Source organism: Bubalus kerabau, chromosome 1, assembly GCF_029407905.1.
Source record: "Bubalus kerabau isolate K-KA32 ecotype Philippines breed swamp buffalo chromosome 1, PCC_UOA_SB_1v2, whole genome shotgun sequence".
NCBI classification, from domain to species: Eukaryota; Metazoa; Chordata; class Mammalia; order Artiodactyla; family Bovidae; genus Bubalus; species Bubalus kerabau.
The window spans coordinates 152,672,559-152,694,765 of NC_073624.1; the positions used below are offsets into that span (position 1 = coordinate 152,672,559).

Here is a 22,207-nt window from a genome sequence, read left to right on the forward strand (position 1 = left end):
AGAAACTGCCAAAGTGTTCTCAAGAGTGGCTAGATCATTATAGACTCCTACCAGCAATAAATCAGGGATCCAGTTTCTCAGGGGTACATTTTAACCTGTAATAGGATGTACATTACTCAGATTGTTTAATAGTTGCACAAAGAGGGCCTTCTGAAGACTGACGGGTGGCACCTGGAGTTGAAAAAAGTGAGGGTTGTCTACTAAAAATAGCCCAAAGTAGCACATCATGTTTGTGCTAAGGACTCAGCTACTCTCTATTTAATTATCCTGGGTAATGCAGGAGCTCTCAAAGTGTGGTTCCCCAGACCAAGAGTATCAGGATTAGCCCACCTAGGAACTTGTTTCAGATATTCTTGGGCCCTACTCCAAACCTACCAATCAGAAACTCAAGAGAGTAGGACCCAGCAATTTATATAATGAGCCTTGTCTCCTCTGACGGTGAGAGCTACCGTTCTGTGCAATGGCAAGCACGAAACGACCCTAAGCCTGAAGGAAAAAGAATAAACCCACAATTCATACTGAGAATGAATTCATACTCAGCAGAGACAACTTAGAGCTCTGAGAAATCAGGGAAATTCTAGCGCTAACTGTAGAGATGAGGAATACAGTAAATACCACAGTAAAGTAACAAGTCCCTGACAGAGACCATCCACAGACTCACCCCGTATCAAAGAGGGCCAGAGGCCAGCACTTACAAAGCACTCCGCGGCATCATCCATAATTCCCAGCTGGAAACGCTGCTCATCCTGAAAAGTCTTTGCCAGAGCACTGCGGAGAGTGTCAGATGGAAGCACTTTTTCACTACTGCACTGAAACTGGTTAAAGATTCCCTGTGGAGAAGAGGTTAGACAAGGGGAAAAGCACAATGCTGTTACTCAGCTTCTATGCATCCCAGTCTGCCATGCTAGCATCTCCATACTTATAGCTATGGAACCAAATGTACCTTCCAGGAGTTGATATGCCTGCAGTAAGTAAGAGAAAAAAGTAAAAAACAAGATTCATAAGAATGGGCATGACATGCGCTCATAAGGATCCTTGCTCTTCCATCTGAGTGTGATATACCATTAAGGACACATTAGGAGAGACTGTTGTCATGCGTTAAAGAAATGCAGTTACCTCATTTCCTCTGATATATAAAGAGATAAATGGTCTATAGTAAATAAAGATAAATTATAGGTCAATAAACTGGCTAATTATTCTCTGGTGACTCATCCTATGAAATCTGGCCCTCTTCTTTTAAACTGTTTAGCTACTATAAAATTACCCAAAAGTAAAAGGAATAAAATAACAAATACATACATGTCTAACACTCAGAAATAAACATTCTATCATGTTTACTTCTAATCTGCAGATAAAGCTAAAGTCCCCTTTAAGCCCAGTCACTCACTATCATGAGTTCACAGCGCAATCTTTTGTTTTTAATACTTTATATATATTTGTAAGTGTGTGTGTATATTTATCTCTCAATAACATATAGTATGCTTGTGTGTATAGCTTCTTTGTTTATGTAACAAGTATCACACTGAATTTTACTTTTTTAAAAAAAATTCAGCATTATTTTTGAGGTTATCCACACATTTCACCCCTTCTCCTTGCTGTATGGCATTACATCAGGTTACTCTAGCACATCTATTTATCATTTTTTAATTGACAGAAATTTTGGCAGTCTCCACTTTTTTGCTATTATAAAGAGATTATGGCAACTTAAACTTCTACCAGTGCCTGAATATAAATAAATTGCCCCGTATCCTTGTCAGCAATTAATATAGCCAAACTGGTTAATTTTAGTATTTCTAACTGCCTTAGTTTTTCTGGGTCTTCTGTGAGTACTACTTATAGAAAATACCTTCTTCTAGTCTTCTGGTATCTTTCAAGCAAAGCAGTTTTTTATTTTGGTGTAAATAAATGTATCTGCTTTCTCCATCTTTACCTGTATTTGAAACAATGATGAATGTGATATGCAGAGAATGGAAAAAAAGAGTGGCAACAAGTGGCACCTGGCCTGAGGTGTCTTCCCCAGTGGTATTAGACCCTCCTCCCGGAGATTAGAATGTGTTCGCTGACATCACATGGCCCAGACCCACACTAAGCCACCCAGATAAACTACTCTCCCAACAGTGAGTTACATATCAACATGAAAAAGGTCACTCTTCTGAAATCCTTGTTAGTAATTATTCATATTAAAAAAAAAATCCAGGGTTATTTTTCAGACTTACGAATGAGACCAGAAATGAGACCACTTTTATCAACCTATCTATGTGAGCTAACAATAAGAGGTCCCACCAACCTAAAATGGCTATTCTTGGTCCTCATTTTACTTGACACTTTACTTGCAGTACCTCAGTCACTCATTCCCTTCAGATTTTTATCCAAACATTACTTTCTCAATATAGTATTCCTTGATCACTCTATTTAAAACAGCAAGCTTCACCCACTTTTTCTAAACCTCCCACGTTTATCTGTTTTAACTTTCCCTATGGCACTTGTTACCAACAGTCATTCCATGTATTTTACTTATTTATTGTCTAAATGCACTCCCTAGAATATGAAGTCAGAAATTTCTATCCTTTAATTCCTTGCTATACTCCAGCACCAAGAATAGTACTGGCATGTAAAAGGCTATCAACAATTAGTTTTTGGGCTTCCCTGGTGGCTCAGTGGTAAAGAATCCACCTGCCAATACAGGAGACAAAGGTTTGATCCCTGACCTGGGAAGGTCCCACACGTTGCATAGAAACTAAGCTTGTGCGCCACAGCTACTGAGGCTGGCTCTATAGCCAGGAAACCGCAACCGCTGAGCCTGAGCGCCACAACTACTGAAGCCCACACTCCCTAGAGCCTGTGCTCCGCAACTAGAGAGGCCACCGTGGTGAGGAGCCCTCACACTGCAACGGGAGAGCAGCCCCTCTCGCCGTCACGGGACAGAGAACCACACAACAATGAGGACCCAGCACAGCTAAGACGGTATATAAATAAATTTTAAATGTTTTTTTTAATTTTTAAAAATCTAGTTTTAAATGAATGAATGATTTTATATGAGTAGATCTTATTAAGGGAAAATATTAAGTCCCTACTCCTTTTAAGCAGATGAAGAATCAACTTTCTGAGTGAAAATTTTTAAAGTAATATAACCAGTTCAAGCAAAATGGGACTAAACCTCATTCTTCTAATTTCAAGTAGGAACTGTTTTCTTCACACTGTTTTCTTAATATCATCATTCCACCTCATACACATTGAACATCTATCCCTATAATAACTTGGGAACAATTTACCTTGTACCTGGCTATTATTTGCCTATAAACAAGTCTATGATATGAAGGAGGCAGTACCAACAAACTATATTTAGTATTATTTAACAAGCATGGAGTTGGGGCAGAGGTCTCTTATAATTACTTTTAAGTTATTTTGGATTGACCTAGAAAGTTTTAAAAAGTCTATTATAAGATCAGGTAAAGGCAGAGAAAGATCTTCCATAATTTGTTGCTGGAAGTGAAAGAACATCTATCAGTGACCCCTTAAACTAGACCAAAAGGAAAGGTCTAGGTCCACAGTTAAACACTCCCAGCGGCAAGTGGATACCGGCCAACACATTTAAACACTCCCAGAGAGCAACTGGATACCGACCAAGTGACCAATGGTATTTTGAAACTTGGGAAAATGTGAAGAAAAAAGGAAAAGGAAAGTAGGAAAAGAAGTAGTGACTGCTTCTACATATGGTGATCTGAACACTTGATGATATAATGAAAGAGAGTCACTTTAGCATGGCCAAACTTGGTAACCGCTATCATATTCCCACCTGTCATTCTTCTCAATCATTAATGGTAAGGCATCAATGCTCTTGGGCAAGGGATGGATAAGGTTTGGTCCTTTGTTCAGAGCCCACAATCAGTTCCAAAACAAACCAATACAAAATTAGTTTCAGGACAGTTCTGTACAAACACAACGAATGCAAACTACAGCCCCTTTAGTGTTTCTCAACTGGGTTTCCTCAAGAATTAAGTCTTAATACTCGAAGGCATCAACAGCTCCTAATGAATTAACTTCTCTCCTACACACAGTACTAGTTATGTTACCATCCTAGAGAGAATTAAGAAAATGGTCACTCAAAATACTTTATGGCTCCGATGACCCTATTTGAGAAAGGACAGAGCTCCACGGAGAGATGGCATAGCATAATAGCATAATAGTATGGACTGTGGAACCATACTATTTGTGTTCAAAATCCCAGCCCTATTATTTATCATCTATATGACCTTGGACAAGTTACTTAACTTCTCTAGGCTTTAGTTTCCTCTTCTAAAAGAGAATTAATAATAGTATTTACCTCCTAGGATTATTTAAGGATTACCTAAATTATCTATCTTTATACTTATATCTTAGACAGATGCTTATATCTTAGTCTGACAGTATGAAAGTGCTATCTAACTGCTGTTATTATCATTACCATTCTGTTTGGGGCTTATTTTAGGTTACTGCCTGCACTGACCTATGAAGAAAGGCCTTGAGTCAGATACACTTCTGCCTTGAGCTACCTCCTCAGTCTCTGAGATCTGGGTACGAAGGTTGAAACTCTTCTCTATTCTGCCGCTTGTATTTAAGAGGCTGATTTCCCATGACCTAGATAACAAGGAAAAAAAGACTTAAAGTCAGAGCTCTGCCTGCATCCACGGTGCATATGCAACAACAGATCTGGCTCTTGCACTCAGTGGCATCATCTCCATGCTACTCTTTTTTAACCTCTTAATTACAGACAGCTTTCTCCATACACACTGAATATCTTTTCAGAATAGCCTCTGCTTGCATATTCTTTCTTTTCTTATTTTAACTATTATCGGTCTTGTTAGGAAAAGCATGTGCATCAGGGATGAGGCAGCCTCAGCCTGCCCAGCGTGCATCTGTGGAGCCACAGCTCTGGAAGAAGCTGGAGCACAAAGCCCCTCTGTTAGGGCAGCACACTAACCCCTGTGTGTCCCTCTCACAGGAGCACAAGGCTGGAACGAGCCTTCTCCTGTTCCCTTTTTCGCCCTCCTCCCACCTTTCCCAGAGGGAGATCCTATTCACACCAAAGAAAGCCAAGAACATTTAGTTCAGCAATAAGAACAGGTGGTAGCACCAATAAGGAACAAAAACTGGTATTCTTCCAGTTGCTGAGTTCTATGGCAGAGAGGGAGAGAGGGCAGGAAGAACCAAAACCCAGGAATCATTTTCCTCTGTGGGGTCCCTGTCAGTTTCATTTCAATAAATAGAAAACCCAACTTGGAGGTTTCTCTCTGCTCTTCTTCACAGAGTGAAACCAAAGAGGTGTTCCTTTTCATTCTCAGGAAAAGGCAAATTACTTTTTGTTTATTAACTATTTTCCTGGATGCAGTGCAAAAGCAACAAGACTTTAATGACTAAAAGCAGGTGCTTCCCCACCCAAATCTCTTGGATCAAGGAGCAAAACAATTCTACCCACATGAGCATATAATTATTTGGATTAGTAAAAACCATGTAAATAAGATAAAAGCGCCATAAAGTCAGAAAGTCTTTGTACTTTGGCATGTACAAATGCAGCTGTTGCTTGAGATTTTTTTTTCTTTCCCTTAAAACACAGACTTTGTCTTTAAGCAAGGAATAGCTGATTATTTCTCTCTCAGAACTTCCTAGCTCTGTATCAACAAGAAGTCATGAGTAGGGAAGATACAGGTCAAGGAAAAGGGCTGTCACTAAATTGATGCTCTATGGACCCAAGGTTTTTGGAAAGTGCCCTAGTTGGTAGTCCAACTCACCTCTGAGAGGTGTCCAGCAATATTTTCTACAAAGGCATGACGCATGTTACACACTGCTGCTAACTCAATTCTCAGGATTTCTCTTCTTGCCTTGAGCTTCCCAAATCTATAATTTTGGCTCTTGTAACTATCTTTTTTTTCTCCACACCTCCTGGAAATCATACACCTAAATAAATCATAAACCTAGATATGGCCAATTGAGTCTGTTTGTAAACACAATCCTTTGAAAGGAAGATAAAGGAGCTACTCCTAGTGGGTCACTGACTGCTGAAAGAGAGAAATTTCATCCTAGTTTTGTGTGTTCAAAAGAAAGCTGAACGTTTTCTTTCAAGAGGAGAAAGAATGTTTAAATGTTTACCATTCTGGCACCCGAAACAGTAACACTGGATTTTTAACATTTATTGCAAAGAAGTTCAAACATACCAGGTTAGACAAAATGGCACAATAAATTTCCTTGTACCCATTATCCTTTCTCAACAATTATTGGCCTGTGGCCAAGCTTATTCTATATATACCACCCACCCACTCACCCCTTTCCCAGATCATTTTGAAACAAATACCAGACATTATCCATCTGTAAATATTCAGGAGATGCCTCTAAAAAAATAAGAACACTTCTAGTTTAAAACATAACCATAATACTACTACCACACTCTTAGAAAAAGGTATCCAGTCAGTTCAACAGAAACGCTTGCTCAAACTTTGGGGGAGGCAGAGAACAGCTGGCCATTTTCTCTCCTGGGATTCTTTAACTTTATGTCTTAAAATAGCCTCTGGACTTCCTAATTAGAAAATTAACCACATATCCTATATCAGTTCCTTTAAATTAAATTCAGTTATCAATACCATTATCTCCCCATAAGTTTAGGGCTTTATTTGCACTCAGTTCATAATCTAAAACCTTGGACTTGCAGTGGTGACGTAAAAGACCATCATAAACTACCTTTCACACTCATTCCTCCCACTCATAGAAAAAAGACACCCACATACACACAAAGGTAGAGACACAGAAATACCAAGACTTCAAGACACTAGACAGGTAGACACAGAGGCATAAATAGGCCAGATTCATCAGGGAATAGTACTGCTTTCAGTGGGAAACCATAAACTAATATTGAGCTAAACTAAACTAAAATATATGTCAATCTGCTAGTTTTTGCCAAGATCAAAAATGTAGGACCATATAGATTACCAACAGAATTCAAATCAAATTTTGAGAATCAATATCCTAACCATTTACTCCATGGGGAAATAAAAAATGGAACCCTTCTGGACAAGCACAGGATTGTGAGATTGTAAACGTTTCAGGTTCTGCCATAAACTCTGGAAAGAAAAGAATCATGGTGATCTACTATATTTTTCCCTGTAGTCATATTCTCTATTTGAAACATCATGTAAAATTCTGAACTCTAGAATTTCATTTTTGCTTTTTTTTTTTTTAAACTTGATATTGGAGTATAGCCAATTAACAGGTGATGCTAGTGGTAAAACCTGCCTGCCAATGCAGGAGACGTAAGAGATGCAGGTTCGATCTCTGGGTCAGGAACGCCCTAGAGGAGGGCATGGCAATCCACTCCAGTATTCTTGCCTGGAGAATCCCATGGACAGAGGAGCCTCATGGGCTCCGGTCCATAGGGTCGCAAAGAGTTGGACACGACTGAAGTGACTTAGGAGTAGCAGCACAGCCAATTAACGAGGCCGTGACAGTTTCAGGTGGACAGCGATGAGACTCAGCCGCACATACATAATTTTTCAAAGGATAAGAGCTTAAGTTTTATACTATCCAAGTTATGTCAATTGTTAAATTAACTCAGAAAACTTAGGGACAGACTAATACAACTTTAAAACTAAGAAAAGTTAGGGACTTCCCCAATGGTTGAGCGGTTAAGAATCTGTGATTCCACTGTAGAGGGCACAGGTTCCATCCCTGAACAGGGATCTTGCATTGCCATGTGTGCAGTGTGGCCAAAAAGTTAAAAAAAAAAAAAGACTAAGAAAGGTTAACCGAAAGATCACAAAAATACAGTCATATTCCACAAATAGGCAAAACAATTAAGTTCAACTTAGACACGTGCCTTAGACATAAGGACCTTCCTTATGTGAGGGCTGTTTGTTACGAGCTAAAATTTCTGGGTAACATACCAGAAATCTAATTTCCTGGTTTACATAGTCAGTCCAGGATAATGGGTTTATTGTTTTCTGATAGTGGCAATGACTACAAGACAATGAAGACCTTTCGATTCCTAAAATCTACAGAAAAAACAAACAAACAAAAATGACCAGACTGTAATTCCTTATACCACTTTACTCCGTATGTGTATGTTTCAGTCCCCTGCATAGTAACAGCTACATGGTACAAAATCAAAAAATATTGAGATTTGTTCCCTTAACCCTCAAATTTCCTCCCAGTTAACAAGTGAGCAATCAGCAGAACATAGACTTTACTGCTCCTTCACAATAGTCTTACTGCTCTACAGATACAGACTTATACATTCCAGGACACCTTAATATACAAAAACCTATTTCCTCCATCCCTACCTCCATCATCAGCACCACTCTGAGGCTTTTAGGCCTTATACTAAGTCTTAAAAAAAAAAAAAAAATCACTAATTGAGAAGATTTATTGGATTTAATCAATCAATGCAGCATTCTTCTTTGCCTATAACAAAAAACACTCTGTCCTACATCCTGGCACTGCAAAGCCTCTAGTACAATCCCTGGAAGGAGAACAAAATCTTTGTGGCATACTAAGTACAGAGGACGGATTTCCTCCTCTGGATAGAGATAAATAAACAAACCAACACCAAAGTAAAATCATACCCTGGGGGCCAGCAGATATGAGTAAGAGCTCTGGGCTATAGGCATGACAACGGTTTAGGTCAGTAATACTAGATGGGAATAAAGTTGGTGTTTTAGAAGGGACAGGGTAATTAGCACACAAGTCCCTTCTATTTGCTAAATCAGAGTTGAAAGAAATCGTGGTTCAAAGTAAGCAGAAAGACTAACAAATTCTTCATTAATAATTTGCATGCAAGATTTCGAGGCTGCAATTACTTTAGGGACTTAATGTCAAGTAACACCAAAAAAAAAAAACCGAACAGTATATTTTACAGGACCAAAAGAAATAGACTATCAAAACTAGTCCATTTCTGTGGTTTTGTGTACAAACCACCAAAAAGTACTGGACACAACACATTCTAGTGTACCAGGGAAGGTTATAAGACACAGGATTACTGACAGACATTCACAGACCAAAAGAAAAAACAAAATAAAGACATGATCCAAATGTATCCACTTAAGGCCAATAGTAAATGTATATTTAAGGTGCTAGGTAAAGTAAACAACTGGAGAAAAAGCAGGGATTCATATCTTTCAGCCAGACTTGGAAGGGCAAATCCTTCATCCAAACACCAGATTAAGAGAAAGTTGGCTAACTTCTGACTCATCGAGGAACATGTTTGTGTTTCTTTTTGTCCTTAATAGTAGGTTCTAGAGATAAGCAATTATGCTCTAACATAAAGAATTCTGACTTTATAGAATTGGAAAGTTTTGCAGACTATTTCAAATTCAGGGATTCTGGAGTCTCTTGTTTTAAAAAAAAATCTAAGAAATAAGAATTTTATGTATAAAACTTAGCACTAAAGAATGCAAACAGGTCATGAAGTATCAGCAAAAAGGAATTCTTACTGGCCTCATCAAATACTCCCCTAATTTTTAAATAGAAAAATATTTACAATTATACTCACAGAGAAAAAAATATAGAATTATGCCCACACTGGTCACCACAAAGTTAACATGTAACCTAACCACAGGATACGGTAAAACTGCTATGCTGACAGAACCCTAGCCTTTCACTCTTTCAACAGCTGACTTTTACCATCATCAACTCCCCTCCCTGTCCCCACCCCCACCCCTGCATATCTCACTCTTCCCTTATTAAATGAGGCAGGAAGGCTTAGATTAGTGGACCTACTAAAAAAAGTATGAGGCTAAATGTCACAATATGAAAATCTGTGAAACATGACAAAGTGAGAGAGCATATAAGACAGAAAGAAAAAGGCAATACCCAAACTCCGTAACAAAAACACCAAGAATTACTAAAAGACTCCGGCTTCCCTAGTGGCTCAGATAGTAAAGCATCTGCCTGCAATGTGGGAGACCTGAGTTTGATCCCCAGGTTGGGAAGATCACCTGGAGGAAGGCAGGGCAACTAAAAGACTACATGAACCCAGAAAAGCTGTGTTTATATTAAGGTCCAGGCACTAAGCATAGCACCAAGAGAGAAGAAAAGCTGGGCCACCTTCCCCAAAACCCACTCAGCCATGCCAAACATTGTTTAAGTCAATCACAGAGCTACATAGAGAGAGTATTTTTAAAACTTCGTAAAGAAGATAAATTCTTAAAAGCGTTCTGACAGGTAGATGTGGTTTGATTCAAAAGGGGTGTGTTACTGTTTTATTTATCGTTATGCCATTATTTGGGGTGACAAGGGGTGCAGCAGAGTGAATGGCGTCCGAAACGCGTGCCTAAGAAGCCGGCACACTACGTGCACCGTCTACTGTCACTGCGAAACAGTCTTGGCAAGGAGAGGATGGCAAAAGGAAGTGTGAAATCAGTTCTTTACATGTCTGTAATCTTGCTTTTTAAAGTGATTTAACAGACAATTGGAAGCCGCTCCAGGGTTATAAGCGAGTAACTTCAAAATAGCACTCCAGGGCAGTCTTAGGTTCAAACAAATAGGAAGATATTAGAGATGGAAAGGCAATATAAGGATGGGGCGGGGAGGTGGGGGGGGAGTACTCTTTTTACTAAAATGCTGGGCAAAAAGACTTATTACTAGAAATATCACAGACCAGAAAGGAGGCATAAGCGAAATGAAGACACCTGTGAGGGAATACAGACTATTTTGTTTCCCTCTTTACACTTTAGGCTTTCCAGATTGCTGTATTTTTCTATAATAAAAATCATCATTCAAATAAAGAACAAACATGATGGGTATATACAACCAAAGAATAATAAATCCCCATGTGCTTACCACACAACTTAAAAAAATGGAAAAATTGAGTTTGAGACTCCCTAACTGATTACATCCTCCCCATTCCATGTTCCAGAGGTAACCATTATCCCAAATTGTGTGAAAATCATTCCTTTTTTCTCTGCAGTTTTATCGTATGTATGTATCCCTGAACAATACGTTATTTAGTTCTGCCTGTTTTTGCTTTGTATATAAATGGAATCATAGTTTAGCAGTCTTCAGTGACTTGCTTTTTTCATTCAATGGCATTACATCTCTACTGCTCTTAGAGATGATAGGAAACCAATCATCTTAGGAAACCAATGGGATTACATCCTAATAAACCTACCGAAAATATATGTAACTTATCTACCAAATATCATAGCTTGCTGCTGCTGCTGCTACTAAGTCGCTTCAGCTGTGTCCAACTCTGTGCAACCCCATAGACGGCAGCCCACCAGGCTCCGCAGTCCCTGGGATTCTCCAGGCAAGAACACTGGAGTGGGTTGCATAGCCCACCTTCAACATGCTCAGAACACTTACATTAGCCTACACTTGGGCAAAACAATCTAATACAAAGCCTACTTTGTTGTAAAGTGAATATCTGATCTAATTTACTGAATACTGAAAGTGAAAAATAGAATGGTTGTATGGGTACAGAATGGTTATAACTGTATTGGTTGGTTTAACCTTATGATTGTGTGGCTGACAGGGAATGACTGACTGTGGTTGACTGACAGCTCATTACAGCTGCCCAGCAACACAAGAAAGTATCATATCACATCACTAGCCCAAGAAAAAAATCAAAATGCAAAATAAGGTTTCTACTGAATGCATATTGCTTTCGTATCATCATAAAGTCAAAACAATCATAAGTCAAACCATCATAAGTCGAGGACTGTCTGTAATGTTTCTGTGATTAATTTAAGTTGATATATGTAGCTGCCAACTATTCATTATCACTACTATATAGTATTTTACTCTGGGAATAAACCATAATTTTTAATTCATTACACTATAGTTGGAATGGGTTGCTTCCATTTTTCTGTAATCAGAGGAAAATACTACCTTAAATATCCTCTAATATATCTTCTGGTGTGTATGTACAGGAAGTTTTCTACAGGGAATATCTAGGAGTAGAATTACTGAGTAGCAGGATACCTGTTACTTCAATTTTGTTTGACAAATGCAATGACAACTTGGTTTCCTAAATAGTGGTATCAATTTATATTCCAATCAACAATGTACATAAATTCTCATTATTCTACCTTTTAGGTAACAATTTTATCCAACTTTTAAATTTCTACTAATCTGAAGGGTATGGTTTAATTAACATTTCTTAGATTACTAAATGGATGTTGAGGCTGAAACTCCAATACTTTGGCCACCTGATGTGAAGAGCTGACTCACTGGAAAAGACCCTGATGCTGGGAAAGATTGAAGGCAAGAAGAGAAGGGGACGACAGAGGATGAGATAGTTGCATGGCATCATCAACTCTATGGACATGGGTTTGGGTGGACTCCAGGAGTCAGTAATGGACAGGGAGGCCTGGCGTGCTACGATTCATGGGGTCACAAAGAGTTGGACATGACTAAGTGACTGAACTGAACTGCCTGAGATTACTAAAGAGGGTAAGCCTCTTTCATATCCTTTAAAGTTAATTGGCTTTCCCATTCTGAGAAATGTCTATTTATGTCTTTTTTTTTTTAATTTTTTTTTTTTTTTGGCCATGTTTGGGCATGTGGGATCTTAGCTTCCCAACCAGGAACTGAACTTGTTACCCCTGCATTAGGAGCACAGGCACAAAGTCTTAACCACTGGACTACCAGGGAAGTCCCTATTTATGTCTTTTGTTAGTTTTTCTGTTGACTCATTTTATTTTTTACTTATTCTTCATGGGAGTTCTCTAAGTGCTATGCTAGATACCAATCCTTGTTGATTATATATAATGCAAACCTTTTCTCACAATTTGTAGCCCTGTATATTTACTGTCTTTATGGAATCCTCTGATGAACAGAAGTTCTTGAATTTTCTATAGTAAAATATGTCAAACTTTTTAGCTTTGTATTTTTCATGACTTACTTATTAAATCCTCTCTATCACTTAGGCCTTGATACTCCCTTATAGTTTCTTCTAAAACTTAAAAAATTTTGTTTTTCACATTTTAGTCCTTAATTCATCTGAAATTCTTACTTTTGGTATAATATGAAGTAGGGATCTAATTTCCTTTTTGTCTATACAAATAACCAATTATCTAAGCACATTTATTGGAAAATCTAACTCTAATTTTCAAATTAAGTGCACAATAATTAAATGAATGCAAATAATGCCATCTAAAACAAAGTATGTGCAAACTAGAGCTTAATTATGTAACATCTATTTAGCACTGAGGGATTGAAAAGCATTTTACGAAAAAAAAAAATCAAGTTTTTAATCTTCCGATATAGCAAATTTGATAGCTCAGTTGGTAAAGAATCTGCCTTCAATGCAGGAGACCCCAGTTCGATTCCTGGGTTGGGAAGATCCCCTGGAGAAGGGATAGGCTACCCACTCCAGTATTCTGGCCTGGAGAATTCCATAGACTATATAGTCCATGGAGAAGGTAATGGCACCCCACTCCAGTACTCTTACCTGGAAAATCCCATGGACGGAGGAGCCTGCTAGGCTGCAGTCCATGGGGTCACTAAGAGTCGGACATGACTGAGCGACTTCACTTTCCCTTTTCACTTTCATGCATTGGAGAAGGAAATGGCAACCCACTCCAGTGTTCTTGCCTGGAGAATCCCAGGGACAGGGGAGTCTGGTGGGCTGCCATCTATGGGGTCGCACAGAGTCGGACACGACTGAAGTGACTTAGCAATATGGTCCATGGGGTCACAAAGAGCCAGACACAACTGAGCAATTTTCACTTTACATAGCAAAAGCATCAGTGAAGGAAAAGAAATTTAATGGACAGACCAGGCAATGATGCAATTGATGAGGAAAGCACCAGAATGCCAACACATCCTCAGAGCTAGAAAGTCCTAAATCATAGTCTTTGATTCACTAAGCCCATTTACTTACCTATCATAAGCAACTGCTTCTCTGAAAAACTCCCAAGATACACCCCTAGCCCTCTAGCTTGAAAAACCAGATGCCTCAGAAGGTGTCCCATAAAGTCTGGTGGTTGGTTTTCTTTATCTGACTTATATAATTGTATTGATTTATATTAAAGTAACAATTTGTCCCTCTGGAAAATGAAACATAACAAGACCGTGACAACCAATTCTCCAGAGTCCAGTCTGGGTCAGTGAAGAACAGGGCACAGCCCTAACTAATCAAAGGCATGTCAGAGGGTCATGCAAGTGCCATCATCTCTTCCTGGTCCAGATATGAGTTTTCTATCTGTAGAAATCTATCAGTAGAAATTCTATCTGTAGGAGATTCTCCTACCACGTATTCCCCAGGATCCAGATACCCCTAGCAAGTAACTTGCCCTGGTTTTTTTGGTTTTAATGTCATGAACCAGACTTCCCTTGGACTTGATGGCCAAAGGACCACTATGTTTCTTGTCTATCTAAAATTAGATACTTAATGTCAATGTACCTTTCAGAAAATCAAGCCAAATACTTTTTTGAATGGACTTCTGTCTGAATGGATATAGTCAGAAATGTTACAACTTGTAAAAAATCTGGTTTCATTAAAATTTCATATTTAAACTCCTCAATTAACCAATAATTTATTTTCCTAATTAATTTTTTTGTTTTTTTGCTGCACTAAGAGGCACAGAGGATCTTAGTTGCCCAACCAGGGATCAAACCCATGTGCCCTGTGGTGGAAGCATGTAATCTTAACCACTAGACTGCCAAGGAAGTCCTCAATAATTTATATTCTATATTTTGCTAAGCTATAATGGTTGCAAACAAAGACTTAGAAAAAAAAGATATTTGTGACGCTAGTGGCAAAAAGTTCAGAAGTCTCAGTTATCTCTTTTCAGAGACATCAGCCTACCATGGACTAAAACTTCAAACTGATGTTGGCCAAAAAATTGTTTTGACTCAGCTGTTGCAGATTTAACTAGGAAATAACCCTGGAGTTTTTTGGTTATAATTCCTGTTCTCAGATATAAAAACAACTAAGTTAATAATGATCACAACCAAGCATCCTTGTGACAAACCAAGGATTCAGACTTCATGAGACTGAAAAATGACCCTAGAAGCTTCATCATCCAACCACAAATAACGCATTATATATCTGGACCAAGAAAACAGAGAGCATACATGTTGGAAAACTGATGGAGAATGGGCCTTTCATACATCCTAGTTCTTCCTCTTTAGCAACTTACCTAAAATCTCTGAGTCAGAATTCTCTCACATTACACCATTTTATTTGTCTCTAAATGAATCCTCAGTTTCACTTTATTCAGAAATGAAAAAATTGGAGTCAGACTAAAATAGAACCAATATAAAGAATCTATTACATGTGATAATGGGAAATATTAGGGAATGGGAAATTGGGAAAATTTTAGTACTGGCTTTTCTTCATAGAAACAGTTTGTTGCTAAATTTAGCTTTTATAGACAATAGTTAATTCCATGAAAAACAGCTGGTTGGTTGTTTTTTCAAAATGAAAATTTAGTATTAGTTTTTCAGATAAACACTCAAAGTCTAAGCACATGTAAATAGTACCCTATCACATTAAATAGAGTTGTATGGGCAAAAGTTTCAGAGAAACAGAATACCAAGTAGTATTTCTTTGAAGCAAGCAAAATTAATCATACTTATCCTTTGCACTAAACCAGAGGCAGATAATGTAGCCCCAAATTCTTTAGCATCAATCTGAACAATCAGACCACCTAATATCGATCATTTGGCAACCTAATGACAGCGAGAAGAAACAAGTTTGAAGTATTTACCTTGAGAGCACAAAAGATGCAGGAATCTCCCATGCATTTGTGAGTTGTAAGCTGCCTAAAGCTACGTCGGAAGATGTCCAAGTGCCATAAAACCTGAGGAAAAGGGAAGATACTTCATTACACTACAAAAATTCCCCATTTAAATCAAGAAGTCAAGCAAATATAGGTAACGATCACAGAAGACATCACTACCCTCAAGAGAAAAGTTCATTCTAATGTATCAAAAAAAGTCCAAATAAAGTGAAGTATCCAATCAGAGGCACAGATGACCATATTATAGAAAAAACACTAATTCAAACATAAAGTAGATCACACAGAGAAAATGTGGTATGACATACATCAAATGTGATCCTAAAGAGGTATTTTATGGGTTAAAAACTGCAGAGTAAGGATTTATTTTAATGGCCCACACAAGAAAAGCAAAAATATTTAAAAACTTATTTAGAAGCTTGAATTGCAGTGTGGAATTTTGTCTTTGTTAGATTTCTCCATTTTGGACCTTTCTGAGAGAGGTGTGACCTCCTTAAGTCAACAGAATTTAAAAAATAATGGTAAAATCAACAGTGATAAATCTGTTCATAGAATGTAACTTTGACAGAAAGAGATGAGAACAGCACTTTACTTTTACGGTATTTCTCTCAAAAACCCATAACCCCAGTTTAATCATGAGAATCACATCAAATTCCAATAATGGGACATCCTACTAAATACTTGACTAGTACTATTCAAAACTGTCCTGATTATCAAACAAGGAAACTGAGAAACTATCACAGCCAAGAGGAGCCTGACAAGTAAATGCAGCATCTTGGATTGGATTCTGGAATACAAAAAGACACTATGCAAAAAACTCAGGAAATCTGAATAAACTTTGAACTTTAGTTAAGAAAGAAACAGTGTAATATATAGCATAAATGTCTTAGGAAGCTTCTCTTATCTGAAAAAAACATTTTACAAAGCATCATATCTGAAAAGGCACTACACTTTAGGCGTACCAGATAATAAGACACTTCTGGGGTATCTTCACATTGATACTTAGGTATCTATAGGTATATATTTCCAAAGTTTGTTGAAATATGCTACACTCCCAAATAAGTAACACTTTTTTATAATAAATGTAATGGGTTCAATACACCTGTAGTGAACATAGCTTTCATACCATAAAAGTTAGAATATTAGCTCATAGAAACAATTATTTTTAACTTGTAACAAGATTATAATAGGCACTCCAAAACTATCAACGTCTTCAAGTATAAAAATAGAAATATGTATATGTAGATAAATTATATGTTCTATAATTGAGTAGTGGCAATGAATGAACTAAGACTGGTAAATGTTAATCACTGTTGAGCCTGGTTGTTGTGTGCATGAAAATTCATAATACAAAATAAGCAAGTAAATAAGCTTGACAAGATTCTTGAACTACAAGTGAGAAAACGAAAATACTATTACCTGTACAAAGTCACAAGGCTAGTCTAAAGAAAGGCTAAAACTCGGACCTAGGTCTCCTAATTCTTAAGTCCAGTGCTTTTTATACCAAATACATTGTCATGTCTTTTTTTCTCTCATAACAACTTATTTTCTCATATATCTGAGGTGTAAAGCTAATTAATACTTAACCCAAGCATATTTATCTTAAGATTTACTTTTACTCTGAAGAGGAGAGAAAGGGGAAAGTTATCACTTGAAAGTTAGACTGAGAGGGATGAACCTATCACACTATGGCCCTGATTGGCCAGGGCAGACAGACAGACAGTAAGCACCGGGGTTTTGAGAAGGCTAACATAGCCTGGAAAATCCCATGGACGGAGGAGCCTGGTAGGCTGCAGTCCATGGGGTCGCTAAGAGTCGGACACGACTGAGCGACTTCACTTTGACTTTTCACTTTCATGCAATGGAGAAGGAAATGGCAACCCACTCCAGTGTTCTTGCCTGGAGAATCCCATGGACAGAGGAGCCTGGTGGGCTTCCATCTGTGGGGACGCACAGAGTCGGACACAACTGAAGCGACTTAGCAGCAGCAGCAGCAACGTGGCAAGCAAAACCAAAAGGGAAAATTTAGAGTAGATAATCAACTTAGGGGAATCTATTTTCTACCAGCTCTGTGTAAGCATATCTAATCAGATACTACAGGAGAGCTCAGAGGAAGGAGACAAAGAAGTGGACAAAGACTGGACCCCAATCAGTGAGTATGCTGAGAGCCTGAATATTATGAGACAAGAATAACATACCTGAAAATCTTTGACTTATGGAAAGAATTTTGCTTTCTAGACTGGAGGAAAGCAGCTAGGGTGATGAGACACCTTAGTCTCAAATGGAAAAAAAAAGAAACAGTAGAGACTGTTCAGGAAAAAAGTCACTAAGCAAGTAGTACGATCTAGTCCATGTACCTCCCTTTAGTTAGTTTTCATTTCTATTATCATTATTAATCTCTTTTACAAATCAGGTAATTGAGACTCAAACAGATAAAGTGACTTGCCTATGATCACAGAGATGAACTTAAAAAAATGATCTTAAGCTGCTGATCTCAAACAGAGACTATCAAGTATTAGATTTTAAAAAGTAATCAGAAATACAGCATCAGCAACTGAAAGTTGAAGTTCACCAAAAAGAAATTATCCTTACCTGCAAGGCACTGTTGAGGAAGCAGCTGTTTTGTCCTGGCTCATTGCTGAGGCCTTTGCTGGGAGCTATGGAGGTTGAGCTTCGAGGAGCAAACATCCCCTGGACACTACCACGGCCCCCTGAAAAATAATTTCTCTTCCAAGACATTACTGTTCACATTTAGCCTGAAAACAAGAGAATATTCTGTATCTTTGGGGGAGTCCTTAGTCTTTGTTGAAGCCCTTAATATAAAGAGAATCCAGAATTTAACAAATTTATGTTGAAGGACTTTGAATTTACAACCTTTCAAACATCATATAGGTAGCTCAAGAAACTCAGGCATCCTTAGATCCACAAGCCAGAGCTGTCCTCAACTTGTTCCAAATAATGCCTAAAATTTAACATGGCACAGGACAAATTCAAACAGAGAAATCCTTAAGTATCGCTTCCTTCTATTTTTCTTGAACCAACTCCATAAAATTCTGGTGAAGTGGCTGTAATCCTCAACTACAACAGAATCCAGGATCAGGGTAGAGTGTGTTCTTTAGGCTTGTTTATAATGCTTCCTGTGGATTGAAGATTTTCCCAACTGGAAGGAGAGGCAGACAGACAACCAGGAATCCAGCACAACTCTCCTTGCCTTCTACTGCCCTGTCCCATTGTCCCATCATCCTTTGAAGTAAAAACCCAGGTTCTAAGCAACTGACATAGATTTCAGAAAGCTAAGAAGTTTGTTTGAAATACATGGAGTTTCTGCTGTTGTTGCTCTGCTGCTGTTCTTTAATATGTCCCAAACATCTTCTATTATTCCATCCACAACTTCAGAAAATCTCTTCTCTTTTCCTCTGTGACCAGACTAGCCAGCTGTGCCAGAGAGCTTTAACAGAAAGAAAAAAAAAAAAAAAAAAAAATCAAAAGCTTGCGTCACTTAATGACTCTACTAGCTTTGTGCTGTTCTGCCAAGATCAACGTTGCCTCACCTCGCACTATAAACTTGAAACCTTGGCAAACAATACATAGCCCTCCCCCAACCAAAAAAATAAGCCCAACAACAACAAAAAGGAGAACCACTCAACAGGCAGGGGGAAAAGGTGTGAGCAGCCTTACTTTCACAGGAGACTTCTCTCAAATTTTCTAGGAGAAGAAAGTTGATCTGGACAAATATAAAACTCCAATGCGAACTTTCCACAACCAGGCTAAGAAAAAAATTACCAAGTAAACACATACCAAACTGGGAAGTTGAAACAGTTTCTTTTGGATGTTTTGAGTACAGAAAATTTTAAAGGTGTTTTACATGCCCGTGGCTATAAAAGCCTATTTAAAGGTGGGAGGGGCATGTTATCACTTTACTGAGTAAAGATGTCCCATCCCAGAGAAACCCTCATGGTGAGTAAACTATATGTCCTTAATATTCAGTCCAAAAAAACGAAATCTTCTTCTGCCCTGTTTGTTTGTATGTTACATTTTTTTTGCCAGAGGATCAGAGAGATAATTTGGGTTACAAATCACTTAATCCTCAGATTATATCCAAGGCAGTCACCATCAGAGGCCATCCATTAACCAACAATAATCTTCAACTAATTAAAATGCCAAAGAAGCAAGAGGCAAAAATTTCCTTGGAAGAAAATGCTTCTAATATTCACCTTTAAGTTCTCCTATAAGGCCGCCAGGTCCACATAAGGAAAAAATTGAGAATGTTAAATATTAAATTTGGCTTCTAACAGTTGCCCAAGCTTCTCCTTTCCTTCTCACCATCATATGGATGACCTAAAAAACCAAAAATGCTATAACAGTTTCATCCTTCTCAGATCACCTAGCACTACCTATAGTGTGTTCAGTGGAAAAGCTGAGGCACAGGAATATTAAATGGTTGCACAAGAATGTTCTTTCCCTTCTCTAAATTCCCAGACTATTTATAATCCACAGGTCACAATTAAAGTATTTGATTATATATTATAGTGTCATATTATTCTCTATTTGTTTTTATTACTCTTTGTTTTATATGGTGTCAGTCATATATCCTGACCATGACTGTATGAAATGGAATACTAGCTAGTGTCAGACATGTGCTAAACAATACCCACATTCTTTACTCAATCTTCATAACAGCCCAATCAGTAGGTATTAATAGTTCCATTTTACAGAAGCGTAAAGGGAAGCTTAAAGACATTAACTTGCTCAAATCAAAGTTGGTAAGTGGGAGACCTAGTTTTGTTTGACTACTTACTGTGACTTACTTATACATTTTATTATATTATTCCAAAAGCTCCTAACACAGTGCTAGTCATAAGGAAGCGCTCAATAAATACTGCCTGATGATTAGCACACAGCACCAGGAAAGATCCCACGTTCTCCCACACAGACTACAAGACCCTCAACTCTCTACACACACCCTCATACACACCCCACCGGAGGCCACTAAGCAATTTCCAACAAGCCATGCAGCATTCCTTCAGCTTAACTGCTGCAAAGGAATGACAAGGACCAAGCCTCCACTCTGCTCAAAGCCAAAAGAACTTGGCAGCAGGATCCACGTGAGGAGCTCACTGAAACTCAGCCTGCCCTATGATACACACCCGTGAGTTCAGGGAGCAAAGGGAAAAAAGGCAGTAGCAGAAAAAGATTCTCAGGCTCTGAATGGCCTATGTAGGGTAAGGCAAAAAGCTCTCACACTTGAATTAGGTGTGTCAGAAACCAGAGGTGAGAGCCAAAAAGAACAAAGCCAAGAGGGGCAGTAACAAACGGTCCAAAGAAACACTGAAGACAAAATATTTCAATTAAATCGCAGGTCTTGCACCAAACAATATAATCCATCTACGAAACATACATGAGAAAGTAAATAAAGAATTCTACCCACAAAGCCCTAACTTTTGGGGGAGTGGGGGAGGCACTGTACGGCATGTGGAATCTCAGTTCCTGGACCAGGGATGGAACCTGTGCTCGCCCATGCAGTCTTAACCACCAGACCACCAGGAAGTCTTGGATTTATCTAACAACCTTCTTCTTTTTTTTTTTTTTTTAGCAGTTTATGTATTTTCATTATTTTTGTTTGCACTGGGTCTTCGTTGCTGCGCATGGGCTTTTCTCTAGTTGTGGCGAGCAGGGTCTACGCTCTAGTTGCAGCGCTGGAACTTCTCACTGCAGTGTCTCCTCTTATTGTAGAGCACAGGCTTTAGGCACACGGGCTTCAGTAGCTACAGCATGTGGGCTCAGTTGAAGCACACAGGCTTAGTTGCTCTGCGGCATGTGGAATCTTCCCGGACCAGGGATTGAACCCATGTGCCCTGGAGAAGGAAATGGCAACCCACTCCAGTGTTCTTGCCTGGAGAATCCCAGGGATGGGGGAGCCTGGTGGGCTGCCGTCTATGGGGTCACACAGAGTTGGACACGACTGAAGTGACTTTGCAGCAGCAGCAGCCCTGGATTGACAGGCAGATTCCTATCCACTGTCTACCAGGGAAGTCCCTAACAACCAATTTTTAAAAGAAAAAGAACTTCCTAGGCAATATTGAAGTATTTTAGGGGTAAAAGAGCATAATGTCTGCAACTTACTCTGAAATGGTTCAGAAAAAAAGACTTGTGTGTATGTGTGCATACTTATATACACATGGAGAAAGAAGGAGAGAGAAAATAATAAACTGAAAACAGCAAAATGTTACCAATAAATAAATCTGGCTGAAGGGTATATGGAAATTCTTTATTCCATTTCGTAGAACTTGTTTATAAGTTTTTAATTATTTTCTTAAGTTGAAAAGGAACTGATATCTTCAAATAATAAAACAATTTAAAATTACATAAGAAAATGTAAAAAATGTATAGCTATGTGGCCAAATTAAAAGGAAATAAGTGTTAAGTCACTTAGTCGTACCTGACTGTCTGTGACCCCATGGACTATAGCCCACCAGGCTCCTCATCCATGGAATTCTCCA

General features: G+C 38.4%; 1 protein-coding gene across 23 annotated transcripts in view; it reads right to left on the minus strand.

The window, feature by feature from the left end:
- USP54 (ubiquitin specific peptidase 54) overlaps positions 1 to 22,207 on the minus strand; it is a 133,879-nt gene that overhangs the window by 45,011 nt on the left and 66,661 nt on the right. For 15 of the 23 annotated variants that reach the window (XM_055535901.1, XM_055535884.1, XM_055535891.1 and 12 more), the window contains 3 exons: positions 18,300 to 19,155; positions 15,678 to 15,770; positions 696 to 830 (listed from right to left, as the gene is read on the minus strand). In XM_055535901.1, coding sequence (XP_055391876.1) covers positions 696 to 830; positions 15,678 to 15,770; positions 18,300 to 18,446 — 375 coding nt within the window. In that variant the 5' untranslated portion in view covers positions 18,447 to 19,155. Of the gene's footprint in view, positions 1 to 695; positions 831 to 4,486; positions 4,618 to 15,677; positions 15,771 to 18,299; positions 19,156 to 19,921; positions 20,052 to 22,207 lie in introns of those variants that run through there. The other 8 variants (XR_008698406.1, XR_008698408.1, XM_055535971.1 and 5 more) reach the window with 3 other exon arrangements.